The sequence below is a fragment of the Aythya fuligula genome, chromosome Z (assembly GCF_009819795.1).
Source record: "Aythya fuligula isolate bAytFul2 chromosome Z, bAytFul2.pri, whole genome shotgun sequence".
In the NCBI taxonomy this organism is placed as follows: Eukaryota; Metazoa; Chordata; class Aves; order Anseriformes; family Anatidae; genus Aythya; species Aythya fuligula.
This window is the reverse complement of record NC_045593.1, coordinates 11,478,508-11,498,686: the sequence shown is the minus strand read 5'-3', so window position 1 is coordinate 11,498,686 and position 20,179 is coordinate 11,478,508. Positions and strand designations below refer to the sequence as shown.

General features: G+C 36.2%; 1 protein-coding gene across 2 annotated transcripts in view; it reads left to right on the top strand.

Annotated features, from left to right (window-relative positions):
- MTMR12 (myotubularin related protein 12) overlaps positions 1-19,734 on the top strand; it is a 32,293-nt gene extending 12,559 nt beyond the window's left edge. For both annotated transcript variants that reach the window (XM_032206294.1, XM_032206295.1), the window contains 11 exons: positions 449-542; positions 2,655-2,778; positions 3,903-3,978; positions 5,149-5,255; positions 7,463-7,587; positions 11,092-11,170; positions 12,792-12,862; positions 14,021-14,193; positions 14,909-15,076; positions 15,993-16,154; positions 17,154-19,734. In XM_032206294.1, the coding sequence (XP_032062185.1) occupies positions 449-542; positions 2,655-2,778; positions 3,903-3,978; positions 5,149-5,255; positions 7,463-7,587; positions 11,092-11,170; positions 12,792-12,862; positions 14,021-14,193; positions 14,909-15,076; positions 15,993-16,154; positions 17,154-17,741 (1,767 nt within the window). In that variant the 3' untranslated portion in view covers positions 17,742-19,734. The remainder of the gene's footprint in view (positions 1-448; positions 543-2,654; positions 2,779-3,902; positions 3,979-5,148; positions 5,256-7,462; positions 7,588-11,091; positions 11,171-12,791; positions 12,863-14,020; positions 14,194-14,908; positions 15,077-15,992; positions 16,155-17,153) is intronic.
- The last annotated feature ends 445 nt before the right edge of the window (positions 19,735-20,179 follow it).

Genomic DNA, 20,179 nt, shown 5'->3' with positions numbered 1-20,179 from the left:
TAACAATTAAAAGTGCACTGGCTCTTTGAAGAGAAGTAGAGTTTGAGTATTGCATATAATTAGCTTCAACTTAGGCAAACATGTAATACTATTCTGTGTTTTCAAGATATTATTTTACTACATTATGAACTGAAGCCTTGCTCATATGGAAGCAGTTTTCTGATAATTTGAATTCTTTTGAGTTAATTTGAACTCTAAACTAGGAGTCTTTGTAGTTTTAAATAATAAGAGACATTCTGTAAGTTTAATATGTATAATGCTTCTCACAGAGTCAAATATGTACGTTCTACAGACAATGGAGAAGGCTTTCCAAAAGTTACTTTTCAGCTGTTGGGGATAGAACCCATGGAACAACTTTGTTTAAAACCTGGGAGAGAGGATTAAAAAGTGATACTGTTTACACTGTTTTATTAGTCTGCTTGGGTGTTAATTTTTGGTCCTTTCCTAGATTGTCAGTGGCATAATTCATCATAGCCAGACTCCTAAGCTGCTTAAACGCTTGTTTTTGTTCTCTTATGCATCAGCTGCCCCAAATAACACAGGTAAATGTTTTTATATTTTTAGGTAGTATTTGTTGCATGCTGTTAGTTCCTTAAGCAGTCTGGGACACTTAGTAGCTGAGTTTGCACTTATTTTATGACTCTGCCTGGTTAGCAGTTTGCTTCTGAAGATTCTAATAATGCGTGAGAAGAGAAAAATGACTTGTTGATTAAAAAAATAAAATAAAATAAATCAAAATATCTAAATCATCTATGATTGATCTTTGTGGAGTTGCACAGAAATTTTCTGAGTAGTATGTGTGGATTGAAAACTGTTCAGTATATGCAAATGCTTTTCATGTGCTTCTGCCCAGAGTAGTCTCATCTAGAAAATATTTTGCTTAATTTATTATGGTGTTCTGTACCATTGCAGTGAACCAAACTTCCTGCTCTTAATTTTTAAATTATTACGGTTGCAGTTGCAACTGATGGAAAGAATTTCCCTTTTTTGCTCTTCTTACAAGCAATCTGCTTCTCCCAGACATCTACAAAAAAATATAGGTTTGCATAATGAGGTTTGAGTAGTTGTCTGACTTCCTTCTTATCTCATAGCTAACTTATTACATAACCTTCCCACTTGATCAAACTTCACTAATAACATAGTAAGCTGCAAAGTTTAATATAAACAGTTGTTAGTTCATTCTCTAGCATTTCATAGTTTTGACTTCACCTGACATAATAGTACATTTTTGAGTTAACCTGATTCTTGGTGCACCAGGAACACCTGCCCCTTTTGCAGAAGGATGTTTTCATGTGCCTGTGGTGTTAAAAAGACTTATTGAAATATTTCATGATTACAAACAATTGAGGTTATGTGAAAACTTGAAATCTGTTGTGTGCATGCCCATCTACTCCTCCCACTTGCCTTGCATCCCTCAGAGTAGGATCCACTGGGTGAGGTTTTCCAGGGCCACATCCATTTGGATTTTGAATATATGCAAGGAGAGTGGTGCCCACAACACTTCTGGGCAAACTGTTTCATTATTTGACCATTCTCATAGCAAATAAGTTTCCTCTTACATTTAAATGGAATATTCTGTATCTTAACTTGTGTATGCTGCTGTTTGTCATGTCACTGGATGCCTCTGAGAGTCTAGCTCCATCTTTACTCCCTGTTTCCTCTATTCATTCTTAATCAGGAATTTATACACACTGAGATCCCATACAGCTTTCTCCTCCAAGCCTGACTGATCCCAGTGTTCAGCTCTCATATCCGGTGCTTCAGCAAGCCCTTAGTGGGACTTTGCTGGACTTGGTTCAGTGTGCCTGTCTTGTACTGGGGAGCCTAGCACTGCATACAGCACTCTGTCCACAGTTTCACCTGTGCTGAATTGAGAAATCCATACTTCACTCAACCCATACACAGTGATTTTGCTAATGCAGCCTGAGAATACGCTGGCTTTCTTTGCTGCAAGGGTATGTTACTGGCTCAGGTAGCTTTTGAGGCTTCAGCTGCAACTGGTATTCAGTTAGAACTACAAACATCAGGAAGATTATAAGTTTTTCCAGGTAGAGACTAAGCAAATGTGGAAGAAGCTTAATCTTTTATAGCAACATTAAAGTGTTGTATCAGAATTCCTTCATAATTTCACAATTGTCTTCAGTAATAAATGCCTACTTCTCATTCTTTAAAAATTGGGTTTTGCATGGTGGTATGACTCTTCAAATCTTAACTTGTCTCCTACAGCTTGTACTGTTCTATTTCCAGCTGTAGGTTTTTCAATTGCTTTATCTTCTTACAGTAAAAAGTTTCAACTTGCCATCGTGTCTGCCATGGAAACTGTAGCTCTGCTTGGTATTTGTTAGCTATTTCAGTGTTGCATGATGCTTAATTATGACCAGTGTCTAAGATGATTGGCATCGCTCCTTAAGTTGTGGCTTGTAATTAAGTTCTGTGGCTAAATCAGCCTGCTGTTGTAACTGCTGCTGACGTGGCTAAATAAAAATACAGAAGAAATCTGGGTTGAATTAACTGAGTCTAACTGCTGTAATCAATTTTTCCGTTCTTATCAAATGCCTGAAATGTTGTCTTCAGTGGGAAACTCCTGTTTTTGATGAAAGAATGAGCATTAAACAAAATGCAGTATCTGAATTATCATAATTGATGTCTAACAGATGAAAGAAACCAAACGGTCATGTTTGATACTCTTGAGGACTGGCGCAATGAGTTGGAGCGAACCAAAGGGAATGTGCAATACAAAGTGGTGACAACCAATGAAGGCTACAGAATTTCTGAAAAGTAAGCTTGCCCTGTCTAATGACAATGTTTATATATACATCTCATTAATACTTGTAAAAATGAATGCTCATCATCAAGAGGTAGCATTATAACATTTTGTAGGATTTGTTTTCCATTTTGATTTGGGACTCCAGGTCGTTTTACAGAACCCTGAACTTCAGTGTTAGGTCAGGCTTAATCTGTCAAATTTTGAATATCTTCAGGGGTGAAGAATACCACCTTAATGTGGAATAGAAAATCTGTACACCTAGTACCTACACTTATCAGTCAAGATGATGCTATTGGTCTTATATCTTTACTTTGGTAAGACTTTAACATGCAACTGAGGTTTCTTATTGTTTTAGCTGGGGACGGAGATGGACTAAGTATCTCAAGTAACTGGTTTGAAGTGTATCTGCAAATGTGCTAATGGAAACTAAATTGCATGTCCTGTAGTGGAAGGTTAAAGGTGTGTTCATCTGCCAGTTTTGCTAGGGAGTATCTGTAGGTGATTCCTTTGAGATCTATACAATACTTGGTATATTACTGTTCAGTAGTCAAATCCTGAAAAGCTTCACAGACCTTGGAAACAAAGACCAATTTTCAAAGTAGAGCTAAATCGTGTTTGTTCATTCTGGAGCTGTCTTGAGACCCAAACTGAGGTTAAGTATGTATCATTGCTTCTGTGGCCCTTTAACATAAAAGTGCTGTCTGATGCTGGAAATTCATAATACATCAAATGGCATCCTTAAACTGTTATGAAAACAGCTTACAAGAAATAAAAATGGAAGTAGTTATCCAGCATTACAATGGTATTTTTGAAATGTCGAAGAGTGAGAGAGCCAAGGCAGTCTTAATGATCAGTTTTGGATGTTACAATTAAATGTAGGAGTTAATTGCAGCATTGTAAAGGCAGGGTAGTGTTGCAGTGAAAATAACATCTCAAGGTTGGAAGAGAATACATTATCCAGCAGGAAATAAAGCAAGGGTGTTGAGGACAATATAATTATCTAGTTAAAACTTTTCTAGTTGTAAGCGTGAATAAGTAATTATCATGTGGGGTAGAGCACTTGCTGTTGTTAAAAGGAGCTTGGAGATGTTCCTTTTTCAGTTCTCAAGTGCAAGAAACTTTTTTATCATCTTAGGTTGCCTCTATATTTTGTTGTTCCGATATGTGTTTCTGAAGAGACTATCTTGAAGTATGAAGGCAGAGGCATTCCTGTAAGTATATTTGCATGGCTTCTTCTACTGAGAAGACAATTCAACTAACATTTCAGATGTTACTGCATATTATTTTTGAACTTGTTTTTAACAGGTCATGTCTAGAATACTTAGTTTATAGAAGGGAAAATAGGTTTTGGAAGGAGAGGCACACAGTATTCTGTATTCCCCTAAACAGAGTAGAGTAAACAGTAGTCTGCTTCAATTCAAAGCACCATGCACTTAAATAAAATGCCTAATGTCCTATACTCCACACATACTACTAATTTTATTTCCATCAGTCTGTTTTTCATGACTGAGTACTGGCTGACATCTAGCTGAGGTGGGATGTAGGGCTTGAAATGGTCTTTAGATACTGAGGTGAGCACTATGCATGCTCAGAGTTGAATACCTCCAATACCCTTGGGTACTGATAAGTAGTATGGCTGTAATGATGCAGCATTTTTTGCTAGTGTAAATTGGTAGCACAGAACTTTTAACTTCCCAATTTGGCTTTCATAATTCTTATGAAAAGGATACTGATTCTTAATTTCACATTGAGTTTAAAGATCAGTTTAAGAGGTTCAAGCAGGAGATGTAACTCAAATTGTTTAAGGGAAATAAGAAACTTTGAGGACTGACTTGCTATAGGGAAAGTCTGCAACAAACTGGAACAGCTTGTTTCAGTTGTGGAGTGTTTCATGTGCCTAGGTGACTTCTCATGAACAGTTCATGTGGGAAGGCATGACAGGATCTATTGAGTTATCTCAAGGCTGAAATGTAAGAATAATGCTACCACCTGTGTGGAGAAACTAGTGTGAGTTAGTTACAGAGACATCTTTAGAGTATCTTCTAAAATACTTTGGCCATAGCCATTTTGATCCATTTTTCACCCATGAGCACAGTTGAGAAAGCAATGTTTTGTTATAATCTTATATCTTATGTATACTTACGTTTTCCTGTGCTTGTATAAAGCTTAACTTAAAATTTCCAAGTGGTAATGCAGTATACTGAGACATATAGTTGGGGTGCAAATACAGGAGTGTGCTGTTACTGATAGATTCACTGAATGCACCAAACACTCAAAGCACAGCATAAAGAAACATCTTGTAATGACTCAGTCACTCAGGCAACTATTTTGTACTGGACAGTTTACCAACTTTTATCCACCTGGTAAATGTCTTTCTGCAGATTTGGTGTTGGTCTTGCCATAACGGTGCTGCTCTTCTCAAAATGTCTGCATTTCCCAAAGAACAGGATGACAGTACTGCACAAATGCAAAAAGCCTTCTTGGATGGGTCAGTAATAGCTATTCTGTCCACAACACTTTGCTTGGTATGGACCTTGCTTCTCTTTTTCCATATATGCTATATCTTTAAGCTTGCACGCATCAGGAAACAAGTGCTAGATCTAAAAGTAGTTCTCTGTAGTGGAGTGGTTTTAAGCCCTTGGCCTAACAGCATCACTTGTAAATTGTGCTGGACTGTAACATCACTGAAGGCTTACTTGCCTATATGTATTTGTATATATACACAATAGAAGAATTTCTGTACAAACTGGTTTATTAAATAAAGCAGCACCAAATTCTTTAGGTCTTAAGTACAGTGAAAGTATCGTTAACTGATAGGCCTAGTTGTGTTTGTAAGGAAGTGAAATTCAGACTCTTTGTATCCAAACTTGAATTTGCAAGCTGAGGTTTTAAATTTTTGTAAACTCAGCTGTCCTTTCAACTAAATTCTTGCTCTTAGGTAATGTTAGATAAAGTGACCCAGAATGGCTGAGACAATTTATTGGTTCACATTTGCTACTCTGATTATGTGGTGGCAAGACAGTACTTTGTTTCAGCCAAGTTAGTGCGCTGATTTTACTCAGCAGTTTCAAAAATGCCAAACATAGCATAAATCCCTTTAAGAGCACAGTTGCCTGTCTGGGAGTTACAGCAATGACTTAGTGCTCTTTTTTCCCTGACTGTTTTTGTGACTTGGGTCCTGGAGAGAACTTCTCTCTTAGGAGCAAGCTATAAGACAGGTCCGTACATACCGTTTATAGTTCTTGCTTCTTCATAATAGATGCGGAGCCTGTTGATCATACAGAACTAATAGATGGTAACTTGATTAGGCTCTTAAACCTCTTTTTGTTTTTAAAATTATTCTTGCAAGGGCTTTTGACCCTTCCTGCAGGTTCTTCAGCATTTTCCTCTGAAATGGGGAAGTTTACTTGTCTTGTGTCTCTTCTTAATGCTGTTTCAAAATATGAAAGTAAAACTAGCAGTAAGCTCTAACAATGTATAACTGATATTCTGATCTCTTGTCTGTGGCCATCTGAACTTGTGGGAGGTATTGTTATATGTATTTTCTGCTGTGGAGTGCAGGTGGTTAACCACTAATACTTAAATATATATATACAAGTTGTCCATAAGGGTGTGTTAAGCCATTGTGATGAGTATCTGAACTCAACCACACCGCAGATGTATACTATTAACAGCTTCTTTTATTGAAATGATTTGTTAAGTACCAAATCTTCTGCCAGAAATTATTTATCAATTATGATACTATTTCCAGATTGAAATGATTGCTTTTGCTCTATTCTCTTTTGATCTGATACATCTCCCAGTAGGTATAATGATCTGCATTCTCACATGGACTCCTGTGGTTCTTTCTTAAAGCAGGGTCCTGTTCTACAATAAACAGGAAACTAGATACTCTCTTGTATACTGGCCAAGTGTCTGCAAAGCTTTGCTTCTGAAGTACAGGCTGGAGTTGCTCTTCCCAAATCTTGACAATAAAGAGTCAGCCTGACAACAGAGATATTTACTAATATATGTGTTCAAGTATGGTATTCACAGATGACCTCTCTTATTCAGGCTCCAGAGGTTATTCTGGGTCCAAATCAAAGCTTTATATGACCTAGCATTTTTGTCCCCTCCTAGGGGAAAAATGCAGGTATGTGAGGAAGTACAAGGCAGGTATACTGTCTTGAATCAAAACAATTAAAATATTTTCTTTTTATTCACATGTTTCATGAGCAGACCTGGCAGTTACTTGTCAGAATACAACTTGGTAAAAGTCAGGAAAAATAAGTGTCTATTGGGAGATTTGGGTGTTTCTGTCCATCTGGTCTTTCTGGATTTACTTCTATATAGCCTGCTATTAAAATAGTTTTGGTGCCTGGCCTCCAGTGAATACCACCTACTAAAGAAGCAGTAATAGAAGTCAAGTATTCTTTGTAATATTCATAAAATTGCACAAATATGCATGAACATCCCTTTGTGTAAGAGGTCAGAGCAGCAAAACTTGTCCTAAGCTTGTAGGTGGTGTTGTCATAAGCTTCCAACCAGTATTTAGATGTGTATGGAGGCCATTAACTTTTATGGGTGTGTATCACTTAGTCTTACAGCTGTTTCCCACACTATATCTGCTAACTTTGTCTTCAGTGGTGGTAGTTCAGTGGTGCATTGTTTCTTTTGTGAAGGAGAAAGCTTTAATTTCTTGATGATTTGATCTAGAATCTACAAGACAATTAGCAAACCTCCCTATGAACTCCTGAAGACAGATGACTTGTCAAGCAGCCTTCCATCTCTGCAAGATATCCAGACTGCATACACAAGATATAAGCAGCTGTTTTTGATAGGTAAGGCAAACTTTACTTGTTAATCTCTAAAGGGACTGAGAAGCAAGGCACGACAATGCTGTTTCGTGCCTAATGAATGTATTGCTTGTCTTGATTAGTGTCTGGCTTCTGATGGTTGTTAAAAGCAGACTTTTAAATATATAAATGAGAACTGTGCTTAGGACTGGCATACGAATGCAGATCTGTAGTACTTAAACTTAGTATCTCTTGCTAAGCAGTCACAGTATCTGAAAATCTTTTTTCAAGAGCAACTATTACTGGAGTTTAAACATTAGTTTGAATACACTAGCTGGATTGAAATTGATGTGAGACTTTCAATTCTCTCTGGTCCACTGAAATTGAATGCTCAGTGTTAAGCTTTTTAATCCTTTAGGCTATGTCAAGAGTTCAGAGTAAATGCTAATTAATTTTTCCCTTGCTTTTGTTGTAAACTAGTTACACATCAAAATGTAGGAAGCATGAGCCTGATTAAAATTCTGTTGTCATTCTGGCTGTAGAGCTGTACATAACCACTGTAAATAACAAGTCCACTTGGAAGGGGTGGAACCTGGAGCCATGTGAAAGTGTAATCTAGGCTTTCAGGCTCTTTTCTGGGACTCCTTAACTATTTTGCTGCCATGAAACTACATGGATCTCAGATACTAGCATAATAAAGGCTCCACACCAACTTGCAATTGTTCAAAATGTGCAGTTAGACCATCTTGGAAAAGTGGGTCTTTACAGGATAATGAGTGTAAGTGTTGCAATATCCTCTGGTGACATGCTGAACACTGAGGACAGTTCACCTAAAGCTACTGATGCTAGACATAAAGGAACTGGGGAACTGGTCATCACTGAGGAGCTGTATATTTGTAGTGTAGCCTACATACAGCATGTAAGTTCTGTTGATTTAATACATGGATTGTAGCTGGTAAGTTGAAATTGTATGTTAATTAGCATGAATAGCTTGTTAAATTTGCAGTAAGTATTTTGGTGATGCTGAAGAGCAGTCTAGGATATGAGGTATTTGGCATTTGAGGTATTGGTTTATACTGAAGATGTTTTTCTAGAATACACTGACAAATTCATAATGAATCCTTCATACTACTTCAGAGCTAAAAACAGTTGCCTGTATTTTCATGTAATTTCTAATACTTTGCCCTCTTATAAGAAAAAGGCCAAGGTTTGAATTTGAGTTGCTCAACTTCTCACAAAACACTAAATTAAAATAATGTAGGAGTAGTACATTTACAACATTTAAAACAAAAGGAAATACACGTTCCATTTTATCATAAAACTTTTAAATAAGTCTTGTTAGTAAACTACAGTTCACTGAATATAACATTAAGTACTAGGAGTGTGAGAACCATTCAGGCAAATTTTTGCATAAGAATTATGATCTTACATGAATCATCTGCCTTAACATTGCTTTTCAAAATCTGAACACAGTAACCATTATTTTTGTTCGATGCATGCCTAGTTAATTTGTTTTCAGTAACTTTCAGTGTGGTTTTAAATTTCCTGAATACATGCCCAATCTGAAGAGAATTTTGAAATTTAAAAAATCCTTATTAAAAAAAGCTGAAACAAATAGGTAGCTTCTTGAAAGAGTATTTTGATTGGAAAACTTGTATCTTTTTACATTTCAAATAAGGGGAACAATTTTGCAAGGACAAATACTAGTTCTGCTTGACTGATCAGTAGTCTGTGTGTGCCATTTCTTTGCACACCTTGAACAAGACTTTAAGTATATCAGTTCTCAAATCCTACTGAAGTATTTCTTCCCCATAGAAAATGGGCAGAAAGGGAAAGCTTGTTCTCCATTGTAATGTTATTAAGAAAATATTGAGAAAAATGCCACAGTTAAAGGTAAAGCAAGCTGGAAGTGCTTTGTTCTGGCTTTTAAAAAGAAGTTCCTGTTTTGACTTGGAGATAACTTTGGATGGAATGGAAGTGCCAGACTAGGCAATTGTTTATAGAGGCCTACATTCAAGTAGTTGAGTCTAATCAGTGCAACGGAACAACAACAAAAAACATACAACAAAGCACCACACCAAATTTAGCTACTCAGATTTTTGAAGTAAACTGAATTCTATATTGTCTAGAATGTAAGAGAAGTAATACACATTTATATTACAAGCGAAGTGTAATCATCTTGGGTGAAAATGTAATATTTTGGCAGGCAAAGATGACAAATCTCTTTTCCTTGGCATTGTGACTTTGTTTAGAGGTTGTCTTTTTTTGATAGGACTAGAAATTGGTGCTATACTCTTGCACCAATTTCAGAATGGAATAGAAGTCTTTCAGATAGTGATGATAAGCTAAATGGAATGTGAGACTTAGAATATGCCCTTCAAAAATATGCATTCAAAACTTGGATGGAAAGAAGGTGAACTGGGGAGTAAATGGTGTCTGTCTTGAAGTAGTATAATATATATATACTTAAGTATGTATAACTTTCAAGTAAAGTACTTTTATACATACTTTATAAATACTTTTTAACTTTAAAGTTCTTTATATGGAAGTGAACTTGAAGATGTCAATCAGAAAAGATCAGAGAAAAATGTTTAATGTGAACAGAAATGACTAGAGAGCTTTGAAGATGCACTATAATGCTTAAGTTGCAGAGAGCAGTTGGGAGTGAACATTGGAAGCATATGGAGAGGCTTGGGTGAAAAATTATATGGAAGCATGAAGAACTGAAGTATCAGAGTGGCACAGAGGGTTGGGGAGGAAGTATGATGTATCAAATGATATCAAATTGTTTTAATAGGACTGTCATAGACCCTGGGACTTAAAGGTTTGTGTCTTACGCAGGAAAGGTGATCTCTTCTGGTTTTAATTGACCATATAGGCTAGTGAGAGCCTTTCCGTTTCTGAATATTGACTTGAGTAGAAATAAAAGCAATAGAGGTTTTGGTTGTGTTTAACCAGCTACAAACATCCTAGAGAAATTCGTAAGAGTTAAATGACTGTGGTATTATTCTCATGGTTTATCCTTGTTATTTATTGCCTTTTTGATGTTTTAATGCCTCTTTTATAATTGCAGTGAAAACTGCTTAACACTTGTCTTGGTATTTTTCCATCTCATAAACTTGTGTAACTCCCTTCTAAAATCCACTTATTTCTGGCTCCAATAGTGGTGACTTTCAAAATCATACCTCCTTATGTTAGTCTTTGTATAGCTCGTGCTTTAAGGTCCAGGCTACTGGAACTCAAAAGAATTCATCTCCTCTGATTAAACTTAATTCTCCAGTTTTGCCACCAGATTTATTTACTTGGTCTGGTTATTATGAACCTACAGTGTACTTACTCTAAAAGCCTGTCATGCTACAAAGCTTTACTTGTGCTTGTATTTGTAAGGTTACTTTACTTATTGGTTTAATTATAAATAGTGTCAACTTTCCTGGTGATCAGGATTTACTAACTCCTTATTACTGATTGTTTTATAGCCCTTCATAATTGAGGAATAATATAATGGATGGCTATTAATTAGCACTACAAATAAGTTAACTTTTTTTTCAGATAATAGTGCAGACTTCTGGGCAACTGATGTGAAATGGTTTTCGTTACTGGAGAGCACAAACTGGCTGGAGATTATCAGGTTTGCTATATCTATAGATATCCATATTTTTCTGGGTTTTAAGTTGTTAAAGGAATTTGTAGTGTTTGAGAGATCTTTGTATTTCAAGAAACTGTTACTCACCTTTCCAGTAGGAAAGAAAATGAAGAGAGACTTATGGTCCTATGTATATCTTATTTCTACAAGATGACAGTATTTTTGCAGTGTGCAATTGTGTTAAGCCTCCCACATTAAAAGATGTAGGAAGCAGCAGATCATTTCCAACTAAACTCATTCAACAAACCTATAAAAAAGAAAAGCTACAGATCAGTAACTTCCCTCCTGTACTTAGCCACCTTCTTTCCAAACTGAAGAATCTTTTCTTGCATGAAACCAATTCCATGTCTCTGACTAGCCTTGCCGTTCTCTGTACTCTCTACTTCTATAATATCCTTTAGGATGGGATGAACTGCAAGATGCTAGCCTACCACAGATTTATAAAATGACAGTTGTTCTCAGTTTTGTCCCCTTCCTCTCCTGATTATTCCTCAAGTTCTTTTTCTTCTCTCAGCAGTCCACAGTGAGTAAGTCTTGAAATGGTGTTGGCTTAACGCAAGGCTTGTTGTAGTGGAATGTTGAGGTTGTTTTATTTTTAGTGTTATTTTGTGTTGGCTTAATTGTCTGTCAGCTTATTCTGTGATTGGCTTGTTTACTATGAAGTATTTCTGTGGTTTTCTCCAGTCAGTTTCAGTTCTTTGTATTCTGAATAATAACCAAATATTGACCTTAGTGTTCATTTACTATTCCAGAACTTGAATTTAAGTTGAATGAGAGGTTCTAATGAAGATTATATGTGAGAAATGCATGGATGTAACTTAGAAGTAGTTAAAAGTACTTACTATCCCAAATTCCTATCCTTAAGTTGTTTTGAGACTGGTTGCTTCCATACTTGGATCCAGTTGCTTCCTGGATTAGTCTATTCTTAGCTTCTTGGAATCAGTAGGAATGCCTTCTTAACTATTCTAGATGCTTAAAGAATCAAACAATTTCACACTTATAAAATAAACAGTCAGCTTTGAGACCTAATCTTTTACTAGAATCCTAGTTTCTGTGCGGACTTCTGCTGAAAATAACTTTATGAAGTTAGGACTAGAAACCAACCATGTTAAATCTGGTTTTACCTGGTCTGTAATCCCTCTGTCATTTTAGTTTAATGATGTTCTCTGAATAAATATTGTCTGCCTGCTTACAAAATCTGGTTGCTGATCCTTCTGGTGCTCAGAAAGATTGTGGGAGAAACATACTATAGTAGATTTGAAAATAGGTGAGGCAATGTACATCTCTTCAGGATAAAGGTCTGGATTTTAGCAATAACACTTCAGTTTGTTTCAGTTTATACTGATCCAGAATAGAGTACTGTATTATGAATGTACAGAGGTAATATGGAAATACATGATTCTTTGCCAGATAAAGATACCTCTTAAGTCTTGAAACTAAGTATTTTTTAACTTACAGAAGTTGAGCATGACTTTTTGGTTGTAAAGGACTAGGCAAGCTTCAACAGTGTGATATTTTCTCCCCTTTTTAGGGGAGACTAATGTGAAAGACTTGTTTTTAAAAATGCGATTAGGATGTTCACTTAATCTTTTTTGTACCACAATAGGCGAGTCTTGAAGAAAGCCATAGAAGTTGTTGAGTGTCTGGAAAGGCAGCATACAAATGTTCTCCTTATCGGTAAGTATTTCATGAGACTATCCTGTTTAATATATAAAATCAGGAAATATATATAAGGAAGGTATCTTACATTTAATTTTCTTCTGATCTCCTTTAAATGTAGCTTAAGCTGTAAGCTTGTAATTAACAGGAAAACCTAGTACAATTCATAAGCATCTGCTACTTAAGTATGCTAAAGCTCACACATTCCTAGAAATGCTTCCTGTAGCTTAAAAACAAAGCAGAAACAAACAAAAACCCAACCAAAATAAAAGCAAACACTTCCAGTATAGTTCCAGGCAAAGAAGAGTCTATTATGAATGAATAAGCTGCATATAAATTTGCATGAAAGTCATTACCTCTTATGTGTTCTTATCCTAATGTGCTTTCATTAAAGGTCTTCCAGACCTTTTGCTGTACTTTCAGGTGGGGAAGAGAAGGAGTTACACACAAAACTTAGAACACAAGAACTATCTGAGAGGATGCCTTTGTTCTAGATGCATGCTGAATAATATGCAATCTCCTTATTAAAGAATATGTTTATTGTACACATTTCGAGCAATTTGCCTAGACGGAGGAAAGTAATCACACAGAAAACAATCTTAATGTCAACCGTTACCCTATTTTTGTGTTGTCAATTCAGGGATTTTTTCCCCCACACTGCTGTTTGAGTAACTTGTTACGAGATGCTTCTAGAAGGCACCTGAATGGTAGAGCATGCTTATTGCTTGAGGAAGCAATTTCAGTGCTGCTGCACACTCCATGTGTGTATGTTTAGGGATACTTAAGTCACAGCCACACCTCGTGAAAAGATGTATGCAGGTTAGGAGGGGTAGACTTGAATAGCTGTCCTGGTTGCATAATGCAGGGGAATAGTATGTGCACTGTAGTAGACTGGAAGAAGTAGGGACCAAAGTTACAGTATTAAAAGCTTTCTTTTTAGGTATAATCGTCAAAGTTTTATCCTGGTATAAGTGTACATAAAACCCTTAGGTTTTCACAAAAAAATGTATTAGAAATATGGGTTTAACTCTATTCGGGTATATAATTTGTAAGAATGTGCTTCTCTGGGTTTGCAGTACAATTTTGTTTCAGTAAAGCCACCAGTTCTTTGATTTCTTATCAAAAACTTTAGGAATGGCTTAGTAGACAATGTAGCCTTTTTCTTCTCTTCTGTAGAAGAGAGTGCTACTGATCTGTGCTGTGTAATCTCCAGTCTGGTTCAAGTGATGATGGATTCATACAGCAGAACCAAGTCAGGTTTTCAGAGCCTTATTCAGAAGGAATGGGTAATTGGAGGACATGGCTTTTTGGATCGTTGTAACCACTTGCATCAAAGTGACAAAGAAGAGGTATGATTTTTTTTTTCTTTACATGATATTTAAAAGTTTACTTAATGTGAGGAGGAATTCAGATGTTAGCCCAGAAGTTCTAATTGCTCTGAGGATCTTCTATTCTACATTTTGATTCATGGCTGGGTGTTTTTAGTGTTACTATTTTTGCTATTCAGAGTTCAGCAATGTCCTTAAAACTAAAAAGAATACTAATTTCACTTCTGATCCAGGAGTATTTTGAAAGACATGTATCTCGTGTACTTTAAACTGTTAATTGGTGAAATTCATATAAATTACTTAGTGAATTACATTTTTGTCACATCTAGAGTTTAGCTTTATACTGTATTTCTAGATGCTGCAATCTCATTTCTACATGTTTGTATTTGGGGAATAAATCAGATCGCTACACAAAAAGAAAGCCCTAGGTGTAAACTGTTCAGTTCTGATCAAGAATTGCTGTAAACTAGAATTACTCTGTCAACTGTGAGAGTTGCTGCTGTGCAGCCTTTTATAGTGAGTTAACCTGAATTTGTACTCATTAGAAAGTATTAATTACTTCTATCAACAGCTGGTCAGGGATGATACTTCAGAGTTCAGCCTAAGTTACTTACAGCAATTTTTGTAGTTCACCAGATTACTTTCCTTAAGACTTGTATTTGGGGACACTAAATACTGTAATATAATTGGTCTGTGTGATAGAACACTTTCTGAAACATGCAATATTTTCTTCTAGGCTCCTGTTTTTCTGCTCTTGCTAGATTGTGTTTGGCAGTTGGTACAACAGTATCCTGCAGCATTTGAGTTCACAGAAACATACTTAACTGTCTTGTCAGACAGCCTCTATGTGCCAATTTTTAGCACTTTCTTCTTCAATTCACAACATCAAAAAGACACTAATACGGTAAGGGTTTGTTTTATCAATGCAATGTGTTAGAGAACAGGTTTGACCAATGAACTAGGGATGCTCAAAAAAGGCACTAGCAGCATGCTTATTTTTGCCTTTTCCTATTTTTTTTCCTATTTAATTGAAGGATAATGTGATGCATTGAAGGTGAATGAGTGCAATATTAGTTGTATGCAGTCAAGCTCAGTACTCTGACAACATGAAAATAACTCAAATTACTTCTACTGGGGGGTTGTATTTTCATGTTCATTGCTCTCCATTGAAAATTGAGCTCTTTAACTGAAGGAGAATATCCCTGTCGTCCATAATAAGTTACCTACAAAATCGTTATGTACTGTTCTGTTCCAAAATCAACACTTATTGAATGTTGCTTTACATTTAGTTCATGCTTTTCTATAACCTAAGAAGCTGGAAGCAATGAGGGTATCCTCTGCAAGGTTGAACAAAGACTAAAAAAAAAAAGTTGAGACCACTTGCGTATAAAATACTGACCATAACATTTAAACTGGCAGCACTACATAGCTGCAGTTAACTTTGAAGTTTGGAGAGGTTTATTCCATAATTCTAACATGCACCCTATGTTTGAAGAATGTAAGTGTCTGTTTCCTGCCCGGTTTTCAATTTTGTTTTTTCCCCTCAGTTTTTGTCTCATTTTCAGCTGTGAAAGACATTCTTGGTAGTGTCTGATTACACAGTTGAATCGAAATACTGTCTTAAGTTAGAGAACACTATACAGGTAGGCTTTGTTTTTACTTACTTAGATGTAATGATCTTGTCCAGCTGTTGAATATGTAGAAATCAAGTGTGTTGCAACTCTGTGGGCTTCTGTATGAAAAGCCAGTTCTTAATTCCACCTTGACTTGGTCAGAACTCCTTTATAGCAGTCCTAATTGTGACCTGTTTGTTTTGGCAGACTGGTGAAAGCCTCGAGACACAAAGTGGTCCTTTCAGATTTCTGACTGTGTGGGACTGGTCTGTGCAGTTTGATCCCAAGGCCCAGGCTTTTCTGAACAACCCTCTTTATGCAGAGAAGCCAAAACCAGATAAAAGTCAACGGAAAACTGCACGATTCAAAGTAAGATATTTGCTGCTTAACCTGTTACTTCTATCATTTCAAAATAAAGGTATAACTCAGTCATACTTCCAGTGTACTTAGTGGAAGCATTAGTGCCAGCAGTTAATGGGCAAATTATGTACACCTCAGACTCACCTGTGTCTTATGAATGTGGCTTGTCTTCCTCAGTTTTCCAATCACTATTTTTACAGTTGCTGTACATAGCCATGAACTTAGACTTTCTCATAGTAGTTTTGTGCAAGTACAGTAATAACTTCTCACGGGACTTAACATCCAAGTGACTTGTAGTGATGGTTGAATTGATTTTATTGTTCCACGGAGTATTTAATTGAAATACATAACAGGTTTAAAGCTGCCTCCCTAAATTTGTTTTGAATGTAATGGGAGAGTGTGCATGCATTTAAAACACAAAACCCAGGAACAAACAAAATTTGTCCAGGGTATTTAATATTATAGATGGATCACCTCATTACTAAAAAGCAGTACAAATCCAGCAGAAACGTTTTTTTTTGGCTACCTGTTTCTGATTTTTCAGTTTCCCTGTTATGTTGGTTAAACTCTGTTCTGTACAAAAGCATTCTCAGGTGAGATGCTATTAGTGTGATTTACAGCATTATGCAGGGAACTTGTGTGGTGGGAAGCAATGAGGAACTGACAAATTAACCTTCAAAATCAAATACATATTTCCAAGTTTAAGCTAGCCACACAAAGTCATTCTTTCTTGAAAAAGAAAAATGTTCTTCATACAAGTATGCTTTATTCAGTGTTCCTTTCCCTGCTACTGTAGTGGTGAAGTACCTTCAAAATAATCTGTGTGAAGTATTCAGCGTATTAGCCATTGAAGAGTTAACAGTTTTTAGACACTATAGCAAAGGTGTAGCTGTGTTTAAGCCACTTCAGTGACTGCAAGTATTTTCTGAATACAATTTAATATTGTTCTTTCTCTTAAGACATTCTTCTTGTCCCATTAACACTTTATATGTTTTTTTCTCTTTAAAGCATCAGAGACAGCTTTCTTGTCCATTGACACAAACAAAATCTTCCCCGAAGAGAGGATTTTTCAGGGAGGAAACAGATCATTTAATTAAAAACATTTTGGGCAAAAGAATTGGCAAGTTCATTAATTCTTCAGATGAACCTCCTAATAGCTTCAGGGAATTTTACGATAGCTGGCATAGTAAACCTGTTGACTATCACGGTCTTCTGCTACCTCGCATTGATGGGCCTGAAATCAGAGTCTGGGCACAACGGTATTTACGGTGGATTCCTGAAGTTCAGCTACATGGTGGTGGTACGATAGCCACAGCTGCCAGGATTTTGGACTTGATGGAAGAAGTGGAAAGATTACAGGTAAAAATGGATGAAGAACATAGCCAAGCTGTATCTGGAAACATACATGCTGTTCCAATGCTCAGAAATTCTGCCCGTTTGTCGTCTTTGTTTCCATTTGCTTTAATTCATAGACAATCTGTCAAACCAGCTTTACCCACTAGCACCTGGAAAGACTTGGAAGATGAAGATGACTTGGTCAAGAGGGATGATGAATTTGTTGATCTAAGTAGTGATATGTTAAAGTGTATATATTAAAGTATGAATTGTATGTGGCTAAGCTCTGAGGTCAAAATGTTGCGCGGTATCCTAATTTAAAGAACAAGTATTTGTAGCCTGCTGAGTGGATTTGTGGGATTTTAAACACCTCAGTTAACTGAGTGTATTTTGAATTTCTGTTTCACTATAACAGTACTGATTGCAGAAACACTTGTAGCATAGGTATAATAAAGTCTAGGCTGGAGCAGCCATATGGTTGGTTTATACAAAAATATTTTCTGAGGTAAAGATAGAATACTGAATACAACAACAATCATAAGGAATGTGCAAAATTACTTTTAACATAAGCCCTCTTCCCCATATGTTAAAAGTACTGGAAACTATTAATACATCTGCATTTCTCCCTGATGTAAAATAAAGAGGGGAAGGTATAACTAAATGTGTTTTTAAGCAAAAAGTTTTTTACAGCTGAGGAATGAACTTGTGGTCACCAGGGTTTTTCTGTCTGTTATGGCATCAGCTGAAGTCACGTGTTTGTCAACCTCATCTTTCCTGACAGCGTTCATCTTCGGCTTGCAGAACTTTACCTTGTGTAGTATTGTAATAGCAGCTTGGCTTTTCTAAGCCTCTGCATGCACTTAGCTTAAGGATCAGATGCAAGGGCTAACCTAAATGTTTCAAGTCGTGCGCGTCTCTGCTGTGCTGTACTCCATTGCTGCCTTGAAGTATTAAGTTCCAAATGTTTGCTGTTAATTGTAGAAAATAGCCTGACAGATTCTGGATTGTTATGGGTATTTTTCCAGTCCTTTTAATGGAGAGATCTTTTTTATTCTAATTCCTGTGCTTATCCCAGTTGCCTTTGAGGATTTCTGAAGCTAGCACTGAGACCCATCACACAGAAGCAAAAACAGTCATGGATTTGCAGTCTGTTGCCACTTGTCATGAGTTAGTGGTAAAGCTTATGAATGTGGCTTTCATACCCTATGAAACACTTGCATCCTGTTTGCTGGATGTTAGAACAGTACCTCAGTGAAAAAAGCCATAAAGAAATGCCTGACTTTTTGATCTACTGTGTATGTTTATATAAAGTATTTTTGCTGCAAATAATTGTCCTTTGTAAAGTTGAGTATTGTTTGACTCTCAAATGTATTTTGAACCCTTAGGTTCTAGAGTACCCCAAGAAGAGATGCAAATCATATTATCAGTTACTTTGAGAGGGTAGACATTAATGGCTTTCTCTGTATTCTTGCACCAGTTTAGAAATCCATGCTGAAAGATCTATGTGGTAAAGTTGTCACTTAAATTCGATCAGCTCAGTGTTACTAAACTGGGTTACTGATTGGTCACTTCAAAATGAGTTGTACTTAATCTGTATAGCAAAATATTGTCTGCAACTCTCTAAAAATATACTATGTTAAAACAAATGTATTAGTTGGAAAAGGGGGAGACCTTGATGCAACTATATGCCAAACTGAAGCTTCTCAACTCTTGATTGCCTTAAGTGTTAGTAGCACAAGGACAATACTTGAGTTTGTAGCATTTTATTTTAAAATGTGCTAGCACTTACACTTTATTCTGTGATACATATCTCTTTTTTCATAGCTAGCATTTGCTAGAATGGGCTGTCCAGTACATGTCCTTCAGGCTTGATTGTAGCTCAAGTGATTCAGTTTTGCAGTAACTCTTGCATATTGAATGAACAATGCATTTTTATGTAGAAGAAATCTATCATTTTAAGGTCATTTGGGTTCAAGGGTTTTTTAGAACACTGCTATTAGGGAAAAAAAAAAAAACTATTACATGGATTTTTCTGTACTTTTGATCAAACTTGTAATGTTTCAGTCATGACAATTACATATTTATATTAACAGATGTTGGACATCTGATTTGTACATAAGTTATCGAAAGTTTATATAGAAGAGAAATATATTTAGAAATGAACACGAGAACACTTCTAATGTAGAATAAATACCATTGTTACTGGTTTTCTGCACTGTTGAATTGGAAATATACTTTTAGTATTTTTACTTAAGGCTTCTGTTTATACCTCTGAGTTTTTACACTGAATGCAAGCTAGAAACTGTAGTTGGCTTTAAAAAATGCAAAAAAGACTGGTATTCCTCTCTAATGGGCTGTTTGGAAAGTGTTAATAAAATACATTTTGATGTATGTAACCTGAAATAAGAACATTTAAGCTCATATTTTGCAAAATGACACTAAATCATAGTAAATTTGACAATCTGCAGGGCCAAGACTTACTGAGTTGTACACAGGGTATTCACAGACTTAGGGAAGGAAGCTGTTTTGACCTGGCTGTGCTGTAGAACAAGTGTGTCAAAGTGATGCTGTAGGATGACTATGGGAAACCACTGAAGTGGTCTAGAAAGTGGCTGCTGAATGGTGGTATTTGGAGGTCTATTGAAACACTTCAGTCATGGCAGCATACTTGCCTTTCATTACATAGTTCCCCCAATTCA